At 30.6% G+C, this 14034-nt stretch overlaps 2 protein-coding genes and 1 long non-coding RNA gene across 4 annotated transcripts; 1 reads left to right on the top strand and 2 right to left on the bottom strand.

Moving 5' to 3' along the window:
- Positions 1-1299: 1299 nt before the first annotated feature.
- Positions 1300-3390, bottom strand: LOC145129922 (cytochrome P450 CYP72A219-like). The gene is made up of 4 exons (XM_079064761.1): positions 3054-3390; positions 2623-2840; positions 2283-2527; positions 1300-2188 (listed from the first exon to the last, which is right to left on the bottom strand). The coding sequence occupies exons 1-4, from the start codon at positions 3325-3327 to the stop codon at positions 1387-1389; spliced, it is 1539 nt and encodes a 512-aa protein (XP_078920887.1). The 5' UTR covers positions 3328-3390; the 3' UTR covers positions 1300-1386.
- Positions 3391-3827: 437 nt separating this feature from the next.
- On the top strand, positions 3828-6019 carry LOC145129923 (uncharacterized). 2 transcript variants are annotated; one of them, XM_079064763.1, is made up of 4 exons: positions 3828-4865; positions 5308-5376; positions 5496-5598; positions 5693-6019. In XM_079064763.1, exons 1-3 carry the CDS (start codon positions 4389-4391, stop codon positions 5499-5501), a joined length of 552 nt encoding a protein of 183 aa, XP_078920889.1. In that variant the 5' UTR covers positions 3828-4388; the 3' UTR covers positions 5502-5598; positions 5693-6019. The 2 variants fall into 2 exon arrangements, with proteins under 2 accessions (XP_078920889.1, XP_078920888.1); XM_079064762.1 differs by having other exon boundaries at positions 5679-6019.
- Positions 6020-8842: 2823 nt separating this feature from the next.
- LOC145128686 (uncharacterized) lies at positions 8843-11631 on the bottom strand. Its single transcript, XR_013717044.1, has 4 exons — positions 11287-11631; positions 11117-11177; positions 10939-11025; positions 8843-9056 (listed from the first exon to the last, which is right to left on the bottom strand). It is a non-coding gene; the product is annotated as an uncharacterized LOC145128686 (long non-coding RNA).
- Between the last annotated feature and the right edge of the window lie 2403 nt (positions 11632-14034).

The raw sequence follows: 14034 nt of genomic DNA, 5'->3' as shown, positions 1-14034 counted from the left end.
AGATTGATGGTGAACATGGAGTATTTAGACAAATTCAACAAACCACTTAACTATTCAATATCTATATTTCCAGTATACAAAAAATAGATAACAGAATATATAAGCAAAGCAAGTAATAAAATCAAACTTAATCATTGAGAAAAATGCTTGAATTTACAATAACAACTTAACAACAAAAGTCAGGAAGATGGACTACAACTTTATTTCCTATAACACACATAGTATCCTCGTTGAGAATCATTAAAAGAAACAAGATGAAGCATGAATTTCTTGACTTCAGAGAGATAGTATGTCTGACGTTAGCTCATCCCTAAGATATTTAAGAACATTAAAATGGACGGAGCTTACCTTAGATGCATAACATCAGAATATAAATTTATGTATCTAAAATCGAACATTTTGCAAAGAAATTGGGGAGAGGAAGGTACCTTACAACGAGAAATAACGTCGAAGTGATTTGCCAATATGTCAACGAGCTTGCCCTAGCCTTCATCGCCCCACCGACAACCTTATACTCCCGATACACCCTGGCCTAATGGACAGATTCGACTCAGTATTTCACCCTTCCTTTCTTCCAGGGTTACTATCAGGGAAGCTGAACATGAAATTGACTCAGTATTCCGTTGAGAGACCTGAACACGTCGTCGAACAGTGGAGATTCGCCGTGACGTCGTCGAACAGTGGTGCTTTTGGGGGAAACGAATCGACGTGAGAGAGAAGCGATTGCGGTGGTTTGGGCTAAGGTAGGATCGGAGGCGTAACACTTCGTTCCACAACCACCGGAATTGAACGACGCTTCTAGAGTCGAAAACTCAGATCTGACCTCAGAAAGGAGAATCGGAGTTCCGATGAAGCAACAACGATGAAGCAATGACGATAGTGAAGGATAGATTCCGATGGCAAAGCGTGAAGCATGAAGAATGAAGATGTGTGTGTGTGTGAGAGAGAGAGAGAGAGAGATAAATGGAGTCGGTGAGGAAAAGATTCAAAATGTTTTTTTCTTGATCAATTAAATTGGTTATTAGGATATGATATATTTTATGTCTTTTAAAAAGTCTAAGATACCATTAAAATTATTGATAATTACAAATCTGCCATTTTTCATCTAGACCATTAAAAATTTTGATCTAATGTTCCACTTTTAGTTCTCGGTTTCTCGGAAAAGTATAGGTTCTCAAATGATCATTCCTATATATATATATATATATATATATATATATATATATATATATATATATATATATATATATATATATATATATATATATGTGAATGCATAATAATTTTTATATATACCACTTGGTTATTATTTGTAATATTATGATGCAACGTATAACATATTTATGTCTAGAAATGTTGCCAAATTTGTAGTCTACAAAATTCAAGCTACGAGATGTTACGTAGAATCAAATTAGCACCAAACTGCGGTGGCATTGTGAACACCGGGAACGGAGAATGTTTATAAGACGGGGAAAGCTCAAAACAGAATCGCCGGAGAATCATCGCCATGGCTGCTCTTGCTTCCGTCATAGCAAAATTCTGCCCAATACAAACACGAGGACCACTTGAAAACGGGAAAAACCCTTTCCCCTTTGTTGCAATCGCAAGCCCGTCGGAAAATCTCTCCGGCCTGAACTCTGTCGCATCATCCCCCCATACTTTCCGATCATGATGAATATATATCATTGCTAACGCCAATTGCACACCCGGAGGTATCATCATGTTCCCTAGCTTCGTTTCCTTGATGGTCGAACGAATTGTCATGATTACTGGTGGGTATAACCTAAGAACCTCGTAGAGAATCATCGTTAGGGTTTTGAGATTCTTTAGACCTTCGAAATCAAGTTCTCCTGTGCCGAAAACTTGCAGGATCTCTTCTCGAGCTTTGATTTGCCATTCTTGATGCAAACTTAAACAAACCATCGTCCAAACAATTAGATTCGAAGTTGTTTCAGATCCAGCGATGTAAAATAGTTTACATTCTTCCATCACTTCTTCCATACTCAATCCGACTCCAAATTCTTCAATTTCTTTCGAGTTTGATTCTAGCAGAATTCCAAGTAAGTCATCGCAGCTACCTTCTCCAATCTCGATCGCTTTCTTCCTCTTGTTAATGATACCACTAAGCACAACGTGAAGCTCTTTAATGTTTTCTTTATACTTCTTGTTCGCTTTCGTGGGTATGAACCTAAATTTCAAAACGAATTAACGGAACAATGAATGTATATTCATGAATTATGATTCACATTACTAGATCATAGATCACCATTGTTGTTAATTACCTTCTTCCGGGAAGATAAAGTATAAACATCATTTTGAATATAAGCTCGATTTGTTCCTTCTGGATTCGGAAGATCTTCCTTCCTTCTTCATAAGAGCTACCGAATGCTGTTCTCGAAATCACATCACCTGCTAAATTATCTATATATGGCCATACGTCAACTTCAATCGAACCAGTTTCCATTGTTAGAAGCTCCCATTGATTCACCATATCACTACAACTCGAGCAGATAACCGAGAACATGGTCTACATGCAGATATATATCAATAATCAATCCATCGATTTAGATTTTGCACATCAAAATGATCTAAAAAGAAAGATAGATAGTTATATACACCCACCTTGAGATTTTGAAGATTGAAAGCTGGATTGATTATTTTCCGATGTTTGCTCCATTTATGACCCTCGGTGATAAGAAGGCCACCAATGATGCTATCTCGAAAGGGCTCAGGGTGTGGCTTTTGGAAGTCGTTTGGTCTTAATAAAATCTCCTTTATCAACTCTGGATCCCTAATATACACCCTTGGGTTTGGCCCCAACCATAGGAATGATTTTTCACCTATGAAATCATTAACAATAAGTTTAGTAAAATTAGCTATTAGTTTATAGCTGATAGTTACAAATATGATATGACGATGTCATGTGTGACATCATGCTCAAGATTAAAGAATCTGATAATCAATTGTTTAAAGTTTAAGTTTTTTGTGATTATTTTGATAGATGTGAATAATTAAAATATTATAATGGAGAAAAAGATAGAAGAAACTAATACCATATGTGGAGATGATCTTATGATCGAAGGGCAGAATGTGTGGAAGGATATCATGGGTGATTGGAATTGGATCTTTTTTCGCTAAATTCATCATCTTTCCAAGCTCAATCATGTCACCCATTAGAAGCTTGTATGAATTACCTTTATACCCTTCATCTCTCAGCCACTTCTCTAGCTTCTTCGGCTTCAACCATACCCAGTTCAGTACTTTCCATCCTCGCCTTATTATCACAGCTATAACAATGGCGATTACAACTTTACCCACTGTTTCCATTTTTCTTCTCCTAAGAGAGACTGAGTAAATTAGCAACCATTGACCTTTATAACATTGTCGTTCAAGGTAACGATGGAATCAAAGGTCATTTACCGATTATAATAATATATTAATTTAGGTTAACTACATAAAAGACCCTATATATTGGTTTTTCTTCCTAATTTAACCTCAACTTATTTTATTTTTCTACAAAACTTTTATGTATTTTGATATGCTTCAATTTGATCATTTTAACAAGTTTAACGGCTGGCTTCACACAATTGTTTTTCCGAAAAAACCCTTCACTTCTATTTTTTTCAAAAAAAACACCATCACATTTAGCAAGTTTTTGTTTTGGCTCATAATTCCTCTACTTTTTATGTTGATATTTATAGTGTTATTGATAGTTTTTCGACATTAAGATTTGATTTTTTTTTCAAAACAAAAAAAAAGATGCCGTGTTTGATTATTGTTGACAAAATATGTTTACAAGATGATCGGAGATTGTAACAGGTAAAGAATAATAATCTAAACTGAATTAATATTAAAAAAAATAATAATAACACTCAAAGCGTATTGTAACATATTTAATAGCAATAAAATAGCTAAGATATAAAGTAGAGATAAAATGATATTTTAACAATGACTTAATAAAACTAAATTGGTATTAAAATGGAGAGACCAAATTTAGAATCATACATGTCAATGTGGACCCCTTTCAAAAGAAATTCCTAACTTTAGACTGAACCTAACAATGATATATAAATACATGGACCATTCCTTTATGTTTACTCAAGATTCAATTGTAAGAAACCTAAATTTGCATAATGAGGGATAGTTCAGGTACTAAATTTGTAATTTCCTCTTTAAAGAGCATTAAACTATTTCATTTGGGGAAAAAAAATACTATTATTTTGTGATGAGTAAGTTATTAGCTGGGCTTTATAGTCTTGGTTGGGCTCCCAAATATCCTTTTCGCCGGAAAACCTAGCTGGAAAGCTCCCGGACAAATTTCGCATCAACCAAGAATCAAAAACCTTGAAATCCAATCAATCCAATCAAATCTGATTCGATTCATAATAATGCTGGAGAAATCCAACTCGTCCAGCAATTCCACCATTTCTTCTTCGAAGCTTACAACCCAACCGAATCTTTCCAAATGCACTGCGAATAATTCGAATTCAATTGAAGTCGCCGGTAACTTGGCGGTAGATGGGCAATTAGAAATTTGGCCACCGTCTCAGGCGGTGGTTGATGCGTTGGTACTTAAATTAAAAGCTAAAGATGGAGACATGGAAGCGAATTGGGAGAAGATAATACTCAATTTTAAGAAAGAGCTTGATGAGGAGGAACAATTCAAACGACCTTCGTCTTCGGGTGTAGATAATAGCGGCGGATGCGGTGGCGCTGAGGGAATTGAGAGGAGAGAAAAGGCTAGGCCAAAGTTTTCTGTTCCGCTTTCACGTCGGGAGATGGAGAAGGACTTCGAGGACATGGGGGAACGGCGACTGCCACGGAAGCCTAAGAAGCGACCTAAGATCGTACAAAATCAACTGGATGTAAGTACCTGTTTCATATAATTTACGATCTAATACTTATGGAAATAAATCATAGTAACCTGGATTTGACTCATGTTTATACGGATTTGATACACAACGTATCTGTGATCTAATGTTTTGTTAGATCGCATAATTCATTTGCCAACAATTCTCTATTATGTTGATATCAGCATTCAAATCGTACTTATATCCCATATCAAATTAGAATGCTGAATGATAGAAGTTAGGGAAAGGAGATTACCTAACAAAGTTTAAAGATTCTATCTGAAGAAATTCATAACAAGATCACATCAAGGCACGCTATTATCTTATTCACATAATCTTGTAACTATCAATTGAATAAGATTAACTTATAATTCATCTATAAGCATCAAATAGCTCGAATATGTGTAAAACCTGTTCTGATTCTTGTTAACTTGTATTTCCATTGATATTATTGCAGACACTGTTTCCTGGTTTGTGGTTGACTGAGATACATGCTGATCTATATAGAGTTTCTGAGACCAAGAAGGTACATTTCTTTGATGTCCAAAATGCATGAATTGGAATTAGGGTTCTTTTAAAACATTTTCCAAGAAATTTCAGTTCATTTGTTTTTCTGAATCTTTATTTTTGTTTCTTTGAAAACAGAGGTAGCAAGGGACAATTGTTCTCCTAACTTTGAAAGATTTGTCTATTGTTGACATTTGCTGAAATAAAGTTTTGTTCTTCATTATGATTGGAAATATCAAATGTAAGTATTTTTCTGAATCTTCATTTTTGTCATATGATTCTTTCCCTAATGTTTTTTAATGATTAAAAATTCATTTTCAGAGTCCTTTTTGCAGTTTATAGGAGCAAAATATTGCAGACTGAGGAAACCAGAATCGGAAATCCCTCCAGCAAAATTCACAACTTTGATAGCTTCACAATGGGCATTTTGGTCAATTTTGCTGATAAAAAAGGGACAAAATGGTCAAACATAAGTCAGGTTACTCATCTTCTATGCAACAATAGTCTTAGTAGTTATGGTCAATTTTGTCTCATTTTTTCTTTTTGTGGTAAATCTCTCATAATTGTTGGTAGCTGAAATCTTGTTGATATTGTAAGTAGAAATATATGTTATATGACTTAAAGAAATCCAGATCTTATAAAATAATTTTTTTTTTCTGAAATATTAACTAATTTCCCACTTCAATTATTCACTAATGCAGGAAAAAAACACAAGTACATTGTCATGTTGTTATTACTTATAATTATAATAAATAAAGTACATTGTCTATATTGACTATTTTGATAGTGAGAAGAAAGTCGTATATATGGCCAAATTAAAGCAACCAAACATAACATAAGCTAACGGAGGGGATTAGATTTGATTTATTTTTGGTTTTGTTTGATTTCATATATAAAAAATATATAATTTATATTGGATTTAGAAATCAATTACATAAAAGAAAAAAATCAATTAATGTGAAGTTAAATAATTGCGTGGATCTTAACCTATAGGTATGAGATTTGTGAAAGATATTATTTTTTAGAAATAATCACAAAATTAAGGGTAAATGGCACAAAAAACACTATTTTTACACAGAAATTCGATTTTGACACCGTGTTTTTTTTTGTGTCAATTTTGACACTGTGTTTTCCAATTTGTTACAATTCTGACCACTTGACCGGTTAATCAGGTTACATGCTGACGTGGCATGATGACGTGGAATGCTGACATGATATGCTGACGTGTCAAAATTGATTTTTTTTTCCACAAAAAACACTAAGTTTTCACCTTTTTTCGATTTTGACACTAAGTTTAATTTTTTATTTCAATTTTGACACTGTTTTTTTGTTCCAATCGAACATCATTTATCAAATTTTGTTCAATTTTGTCTATTTTCCATTTGAAACTATATAAATATATTTTTTTATTACATTTTAAACCGTATAAACATATTTTTTTCCGTTTAAAAACCACATTTTAAAGTTGCATATTTAATATAAAATACAACTTTTATATAACTAATACATATTTATACATAAAAATATGGTTTGAGTGTAAAAAAAAATGTATTTATACAATACTATGGTTTTTAAATGAAAAAAAAAACATATTTATACGGTTTAAATGTATTAAAAAAATATTTATACGGTTTCAAATAAAAAATTGTCAACATTGAACAAAATTGGAAAAAATGATGTTCGATTTGGAACAAAAAAACATAGTGTCAAAGTTGAAAGAAAAAATTAAACTTAGTGTCAAAATCGAAAAAAAAAATGAAAACTTAGTGTTTTTTGTGAGAAAAAAATTCAATTTTGACACGTCAGCATATCATGTCAGCATGCCACGTCATCAAAACTGACACGTCATCATGCCACGTCAGCATGCAACCTGGTTAACCGGTCAAGTGGTCAGAATTGTAACAAATTGGAAAACACAGTGTCAAAATTGACACAAAAAAAACACGGTGTCAAAATTGAATTTCTGTGTAAAAAGAGTGTTTTTTGTGCCATTTACCCCAAAATTAATGTCAATGTTTTTTATAACTAATTTTGAGCCATTTGAAAAAAAAAAAAAAAAAAGCTAATGTCATAATAGGGTAATAGACTATTTATAATGTCCAAAAAAAAAACTCGTAAATTAAAAAAAAAATGTTGTCATTAGGTAATGAACTATTTAAAGTGTTCTAAAAAAAATAATACTATGGTGACTTCTTATATCACGTTAAGCATGTCATATTTTGTGTTATTGTCAGAATTTTGAATTTTGTAACGAACTCTTTTAAATTTTCAAAAAACACCCGTAAGCTAAATATGTTATCAAAAGGTAACAAACTACTTAAAGTGTTCACAAAATACCATGGCGAACTTATATAACAATAATTCATTTTAGATCATTTTTTTTTCGTCCACCCCTAAAATGATTAAAGAATCAGATATATTGGTATGGTTAGAAAGTTATATCTTAAATATGATTTTAGAGATCATATATTGTTATGGTTAGAAATTGGTTACAAATGGTGTTTATGAAAACAATCTTATGAAAAAACAAGAAATAAGTTGGGATTAGAAGTGTACTTAGGAGTGTATTGATCCAAAGAAGACGTCGAATAAGTAGTGTATTAATTCGAAGAGTTTTAAACAATATAGTCATAACAATATATTATCTTTCAAATCATATTTCTACGATATAGATATCTATCCATAGCAATACATTTGACATGTCATAAAACTAGTCATCAACAGTTGCAAGATAGACGCCTTATAGTCTAGCAAATTAGCGAGGCTTGAGGTGGTCGATCGCGTTTTTTAACAAACGTTCCAGATTTATGAGTGTTTTTCGAACAAACGTTTCAGCTTAAATTGTTAAACTTGTTATAATATGTCATCATGGTATCTTTTGAACATTTAAAATAGTTCGTTAACTTTTGATAACAATTTTTTAGTTCATGGATGTTTTTTTTAACATGTTAAACAGTTCGTTAGCTATTTATGGCATTGACAAAAAATGTGACTTGTTAAACCAACCATAGATGGTCACTGTAGTATTTCTTTTAACACTTTAAATAATTTGTTAACCTTTGATAACATTTTTTTAGTTTATGGGTATTTTTTGAACATTATACATAGTTCATTACCATATTATGATATTAACCCTAAAAAATTATCGTCATTTATTGAAATACATGTTTTGGCCTACCTACAAATGACATAGTTCGTTCGGAATTTTGTATCTACTAGTTCCATATGTTTTGGAAAGTTTTGGTACCAAATTTCGAACTACAATCCAAGGTTTTTATGTTTTTATTGTAATAAATGGTAAATTGTACCATGTTATTGTGGTTTTTTATTGTATATTTAATGTGTTTAATGCGGTAGTGCTTTAGTAGATTATCTCAGACATAATCATCTTGTCGAAATCTCTCTTCCTAATAAAAACCAAACCTCTCTAAGGTGCCACATGTCCCTCTAATAACCCATAACAATCCACGTGTCATTTCCACCTCTTTTCTCAGAAACTAATTCCCGCCCAAAGCATTATTAACGGAAGTCTAAGTCAAAAGTCAATACATTCAAATTCAAATACAATCAAACTCAAATTCAAATTCCATTCAAATCAAATACGATACTATAAAACGAAAATTTTGGTTTGTTATCAATCTTTGACCGCCCAATCCACACATTCTCCTACTAATCAGCAAATCTGTTTCCTTATTAGACCTGTATTAAAATCCATTTAAGTATATCATACATCATATCACATAAAATCAGCAATGAGTTTTTAATAAATTTATCTTTTTCCAAATATATCTGCATCATAATAGGAATTAAATCAATTAAAATATTAACTTTGAAACGGAAGACTATAAGTGTTAACTTCAAAACCTTTTGAATTCGTTTCCAACATTTGTCTATTCGCTTTTGCTGATTCAAAGAATCATAAAACACTACAATTCTGGTAAAGCATCCCCAAGCAACACTATTCTTATTCGCATCTTATTTTTATTATATATCTATATTCACCTCCTTCTGTTCCTTTCTGTATACATTTCTTTCACATATAAACAATGCAATTCTGTTTTTGTGATTCTTATTCTTATTTTGATTATATATCTATATTCTTCTCTTTCTGTTGCTTTGTGTATATTTTATCTTATAGACAAAATCATCATTTTTCTGATACTTACACACAGAGTGAATCACTAGTCATATTAATCACCATAACAGAAACCGAAGACTATAAGTGTTAATCTGTTATGCTTTGAATTTTGTAGTAGCAAAATGATGAAATTACATTGCTATAGATTGTAAATAAGTATGGATATTTGTAATGTACGAAAATTTCTTTGTTATATAAATTGTAAAAAACTACTTCGAATCTTTTAATAAGAAAAAGGTTATTTACCCTTTATTTATAATGTTGGACAATTTTACCCTTTACATATTCTTTGGAAATTATATCTTTTAATTTTTGTTAATTAAGAATAGTTTTTTATGCTATTGTTTCTGCACATAACCTAGGAGTGCACAGATTTTTTTTTTTTCAGATTTGGTTTAGTACATTGCTTTAGATTGTTAAAAGTATGGATATTTCTAATGTTGGACAACTTTACCCTTTATATGAATAAAGGTACTTCGAAGTTGTTATAGATATAAATTTTAAAAAACTATTTCGAATCATTTAATAAGAATAATGTTTTCAACATTATTTACCATTATTTTTCAATGTTGGACAGCATATGCAAACCGAAGTTGAATGCAAATAATAACAACATATAGGAATATATTTGTTGTGTTCATCATGTCTTTTATTTTACATATATTTTTCATCAAATTTAAGTGAAACCTTTTATTTATTTTTTCTGCAGCTATATAAATACAATTAACTATTAAACAACTCAGCCATACTAGGTGGTTCCTCTAATGAATTATTCCTTCTATTAGCTTGTGGCTTAACCTATGAGAACAAAGTATTTAAAACCAAATAAATTAACAATATATACTATAATATAGCATCATAACACTCAATGATTGCAGCCAACAAAACATCCTACATAGGGAAATTTAGAGCCCCAAATCGTATTTACATAAAGACAAACAAAATTATAGTTAAATTCACCATCAAAAACATAAATTTGCCTTCTTTTCATTATAAAATGATTGGAGTGTGTAAATAATCAAAAAAATCTTAACAGTCTAACAAGATAATCATGTATTGTAGTAAATAAATAAAAATCAATCTTTTTTTACAACAATGGATTACCTAAATATTTGACAGGAATAATCACATAAAATATCGCATCTTAAGTATCAAAATTTGAACTTTTGTTTACTGAAAATACATCCAACTCCAAAAAAAATCATTGTATTTGTTAATTTTTTTTTCTTAATAAACTATTTTACTTTGAAAGTACAATCTTGGGTAATTATTTTAGTATAATATTAAATTTATGATTAACAACCATTGTCAAAATATGTCATAGGATTTATCTCAAAAACAAAATAATTAAACAAACTGAATCAACAAGAAGTTTATGAATCAAACAATGAACTCAAAGTATCTCATATGTACCCTTGTATCAAGCAGAATTTGATTTGATACCTTTTGAATCAGATTTTGAATCAAAGCATGAACTCAATGTACTTCACATGTATCTTAATAAAATTGTCCCAAAATCACTCTTGATAACTGCAAATTAAGTAATGTTGAGTGATCAAGTTTTCAATTCATTAACAAACATTTTAACACAAAAAATCTATGTGAGCAAATAGAATTCAACCTGTATATTTGTATCATATCAAATTTTCAGCGGAACACCATAAGATCGAGCAACATAAAAACTATTTCAACAGAAAAAACGATTTCATAATATCGATTCCAGCAGAAAAATGCCATTTAAGGATTCTTAATATTGATAAAAACAAGTGGCCATTAGGGCAAGAAGCTAACCGGAGTGGCGATAATGACAGAGTGGAACTAGGACGGAGGTCTGGAGGCGTCGGCGATTTGAGGAGGGCTGAGGAGGGAAGTTCATCGTTTCTGTGCAGGCAAAAATGATACCGGGAGTGATGTGCGACGGCGGTGTGTTGTGCAACACCTGCGACGGTCGTCTGTGAGACAGAGGCGGTGGTCATCTGTGACGTCCGAGATGCAGGGGCAAGAGCCAAGGATGAAGGTCGGTGTTCTTCGATGGATGCAAGAAAAGAGACACTAGGGTAGGGTTAGGGAAATATAGGAATCATGTTTTTTCCCCTTTCAGATACATTTGAAGTCTGACGAACAAGAGTGTATTTGTTTTTTTATTAACAGGTGTATTTAATAATAAGTTAAACATAGAATAATTTGATGATTAATAGGTTTGGTAAATGAAAATTAAAATTTAACTTCGTATTTGTGTAAATGAAAATTAAAACCTTTATGTTTCTGTTTCTGTAACAATTTTTGTATATGTATAATATTTATAATATCTAAATCAAAAATATAACAATTCCGGATATAAGATTTGAATTTGGCATTTTATGCATCTCCCTCTACCGCATTAAGATTTCTAATTGTAATCATTGAGTTTATAAAATACCTTTTAATCTCCATCATATTTGTTATTAGATAATTTTCTCTTCTTTTATGGATTCAAAAGACATAGATTATGCCGATGCTAGAACAAACATAAAATTTAAAATTATATTTGAATAACAGAAAATCCAAAACAATTATCATCGGCATCAAATGTTCAAGGTTCATTTAGCACATAAGTTTTGAGAACAATAATATTATCATTTTCAGTTATATTTTATGTACACTATAATTTTTATAAAACAATTATCTAATGTGTTATAATTTTTCTAATTAACAATTAATAGTTTTTTGTTATTAACTAATATTATCATTATATTGCATGTGTAAAATCGTCACTAACATTTAAAATCTTGAAATTAAGTTGAAAAATACCGCATCTGCAAATGAAAATGTCAACTCAAATAATTCGATTATATATCAACATACAAGCTTACAATCCCTCACTTCAAATTGAAATGTTATAAATTTGTTATTTAACATTACCAATGGTAAGAATAATTGTTTTTCACATTTCATTTTTTTTTTAAATTATACTTATGTACATATTGCGATAACAATAAATAAAAGTCATAAGGTTGGTTTGTTTCTAAGACAAAGTATTCACTCATAGTCCGTTGTAGAAAAAAAATAAAAATATTAATTATAGATAACGATGGTTCATGTACTAAGAGAGCATCTAATGTTGTATACAAGTAAGTTTTTACAAATTTATGATTAACAACTATGTTTTTGTTATTATCTATGTTATTTTAATTTTCAATAGCATCTTTTACTTAATTATAATAAATCACACTTCATTCATCATTTTAAGTTATAATTTATTGTGTTGTATTTATTTATGTTTATTACATTATTGTCACGTTTGTAACGGTTAATTTGACATATGTCAATGTCATTTCCATGATTTATTATGTTTTTTCCATTATACTCAATTGTAAATTGCATCATAAAAATTCATGATTTTATCAAATTTCTAAAAATACAAAATGTAAATTGGATATTCATAATAGTGAATATCATTATGAACTTACTAACAAAACATATATATTTATAAATTATTAAATTTTTTATTATCATTGCTTAATAATTACATTAAAATATAATTAAAATTATTTTTATTTTTCTCATCCGTGGTGTCAACGGGTTATAACCTAGTGAATTTATATAAACATATATTTAGCGTCTCTTTTGTACTACAGTGTCATTGGAGTAAGTCGATGGTGTTATGTAGTATATTATATATGATTACAAATGTTATGGTGTGAATTTGATTTATTATATATTTTTTGTTGGTTAACTTGGTGGCTTCCAAGGTAAGGTTACAAGTAAATCATATATGTTTCTCTTGATAATGTCATGGAACAAACGTTCTTATGCAGATGACAATGACATTAAATGTGTACGTGTTGTTACTATTATGCATCCTAATACGTGATGTTGTTTTTGTCAAGCAAGTTTCCCAAAGCGACGTTAAAAGCATAGTTACATATCAATCCCCTTCGTAGACTAGATTGCCTCATCTACTACCATTTTTCGAAACTACCCACAAATATAACCCATTAATTATTTGTAAACCCTCATCATGTATCAAAGAGTTTCAATTGTTCTAAAAGAAGATACGACGCTAGCATTGGGAATGGATTTTTTTGAAGATGGATTTAAAATTACAACCACAAAATTTATGAAATAGGCTTGAAGCGATTTTTCGTACCAAAGATTGTAAATCGTGTATTAGGGATATGAGAGATGAAAAATAATTAACTTTTTCAAGATCGAAGGTCAATTAACGAGCACACTTATGCAAGGACACACATGTGTCTTCATCATCTCCATACCAAAAATAAAGTTTTAGGCCACTTCATAAAGAATATAGTACATGCAATATGTTGGGCGTGTTTGGCAAAAGTAGTTGTTAGCTAGAAGCGGGTAGCGGTTAGCTGGTAGTCGGTAGCGGGTAGCTGGTAGCGGGAAGCTATAGCTTTGATTTGTTATATGAGTGTTTAGTAAAAGTAGCTGGTAACTTTTGAAATATATAAAATTACATAAAATGACAATTGATTAAAAATAAATAAATATATAAATATATTTTTAAGGGTAATTATGAAAATTGATTTCAAAAGC

The sequence above is a fragment of the Lactuca virosa genome, chromosome 8 (assembly GCF_052849685.1).
Source record: "Lactuca virosa cultivar CGN04683 chromosome 8, Lactuca_virosa_CGN04683_v6, whole genome shotgun sequence".
Lineage (NCBI taxonomy): Eukaryota > Viridiplantae > Streptophyta > Magnoliopsida > Asterales > Asteraceae > Lactuca > Lactuca virosa.
Note: the sequence above shows the minus strand (reverse complement) of the source record. Positions and strands in the feature narration are given on the sequence as shown.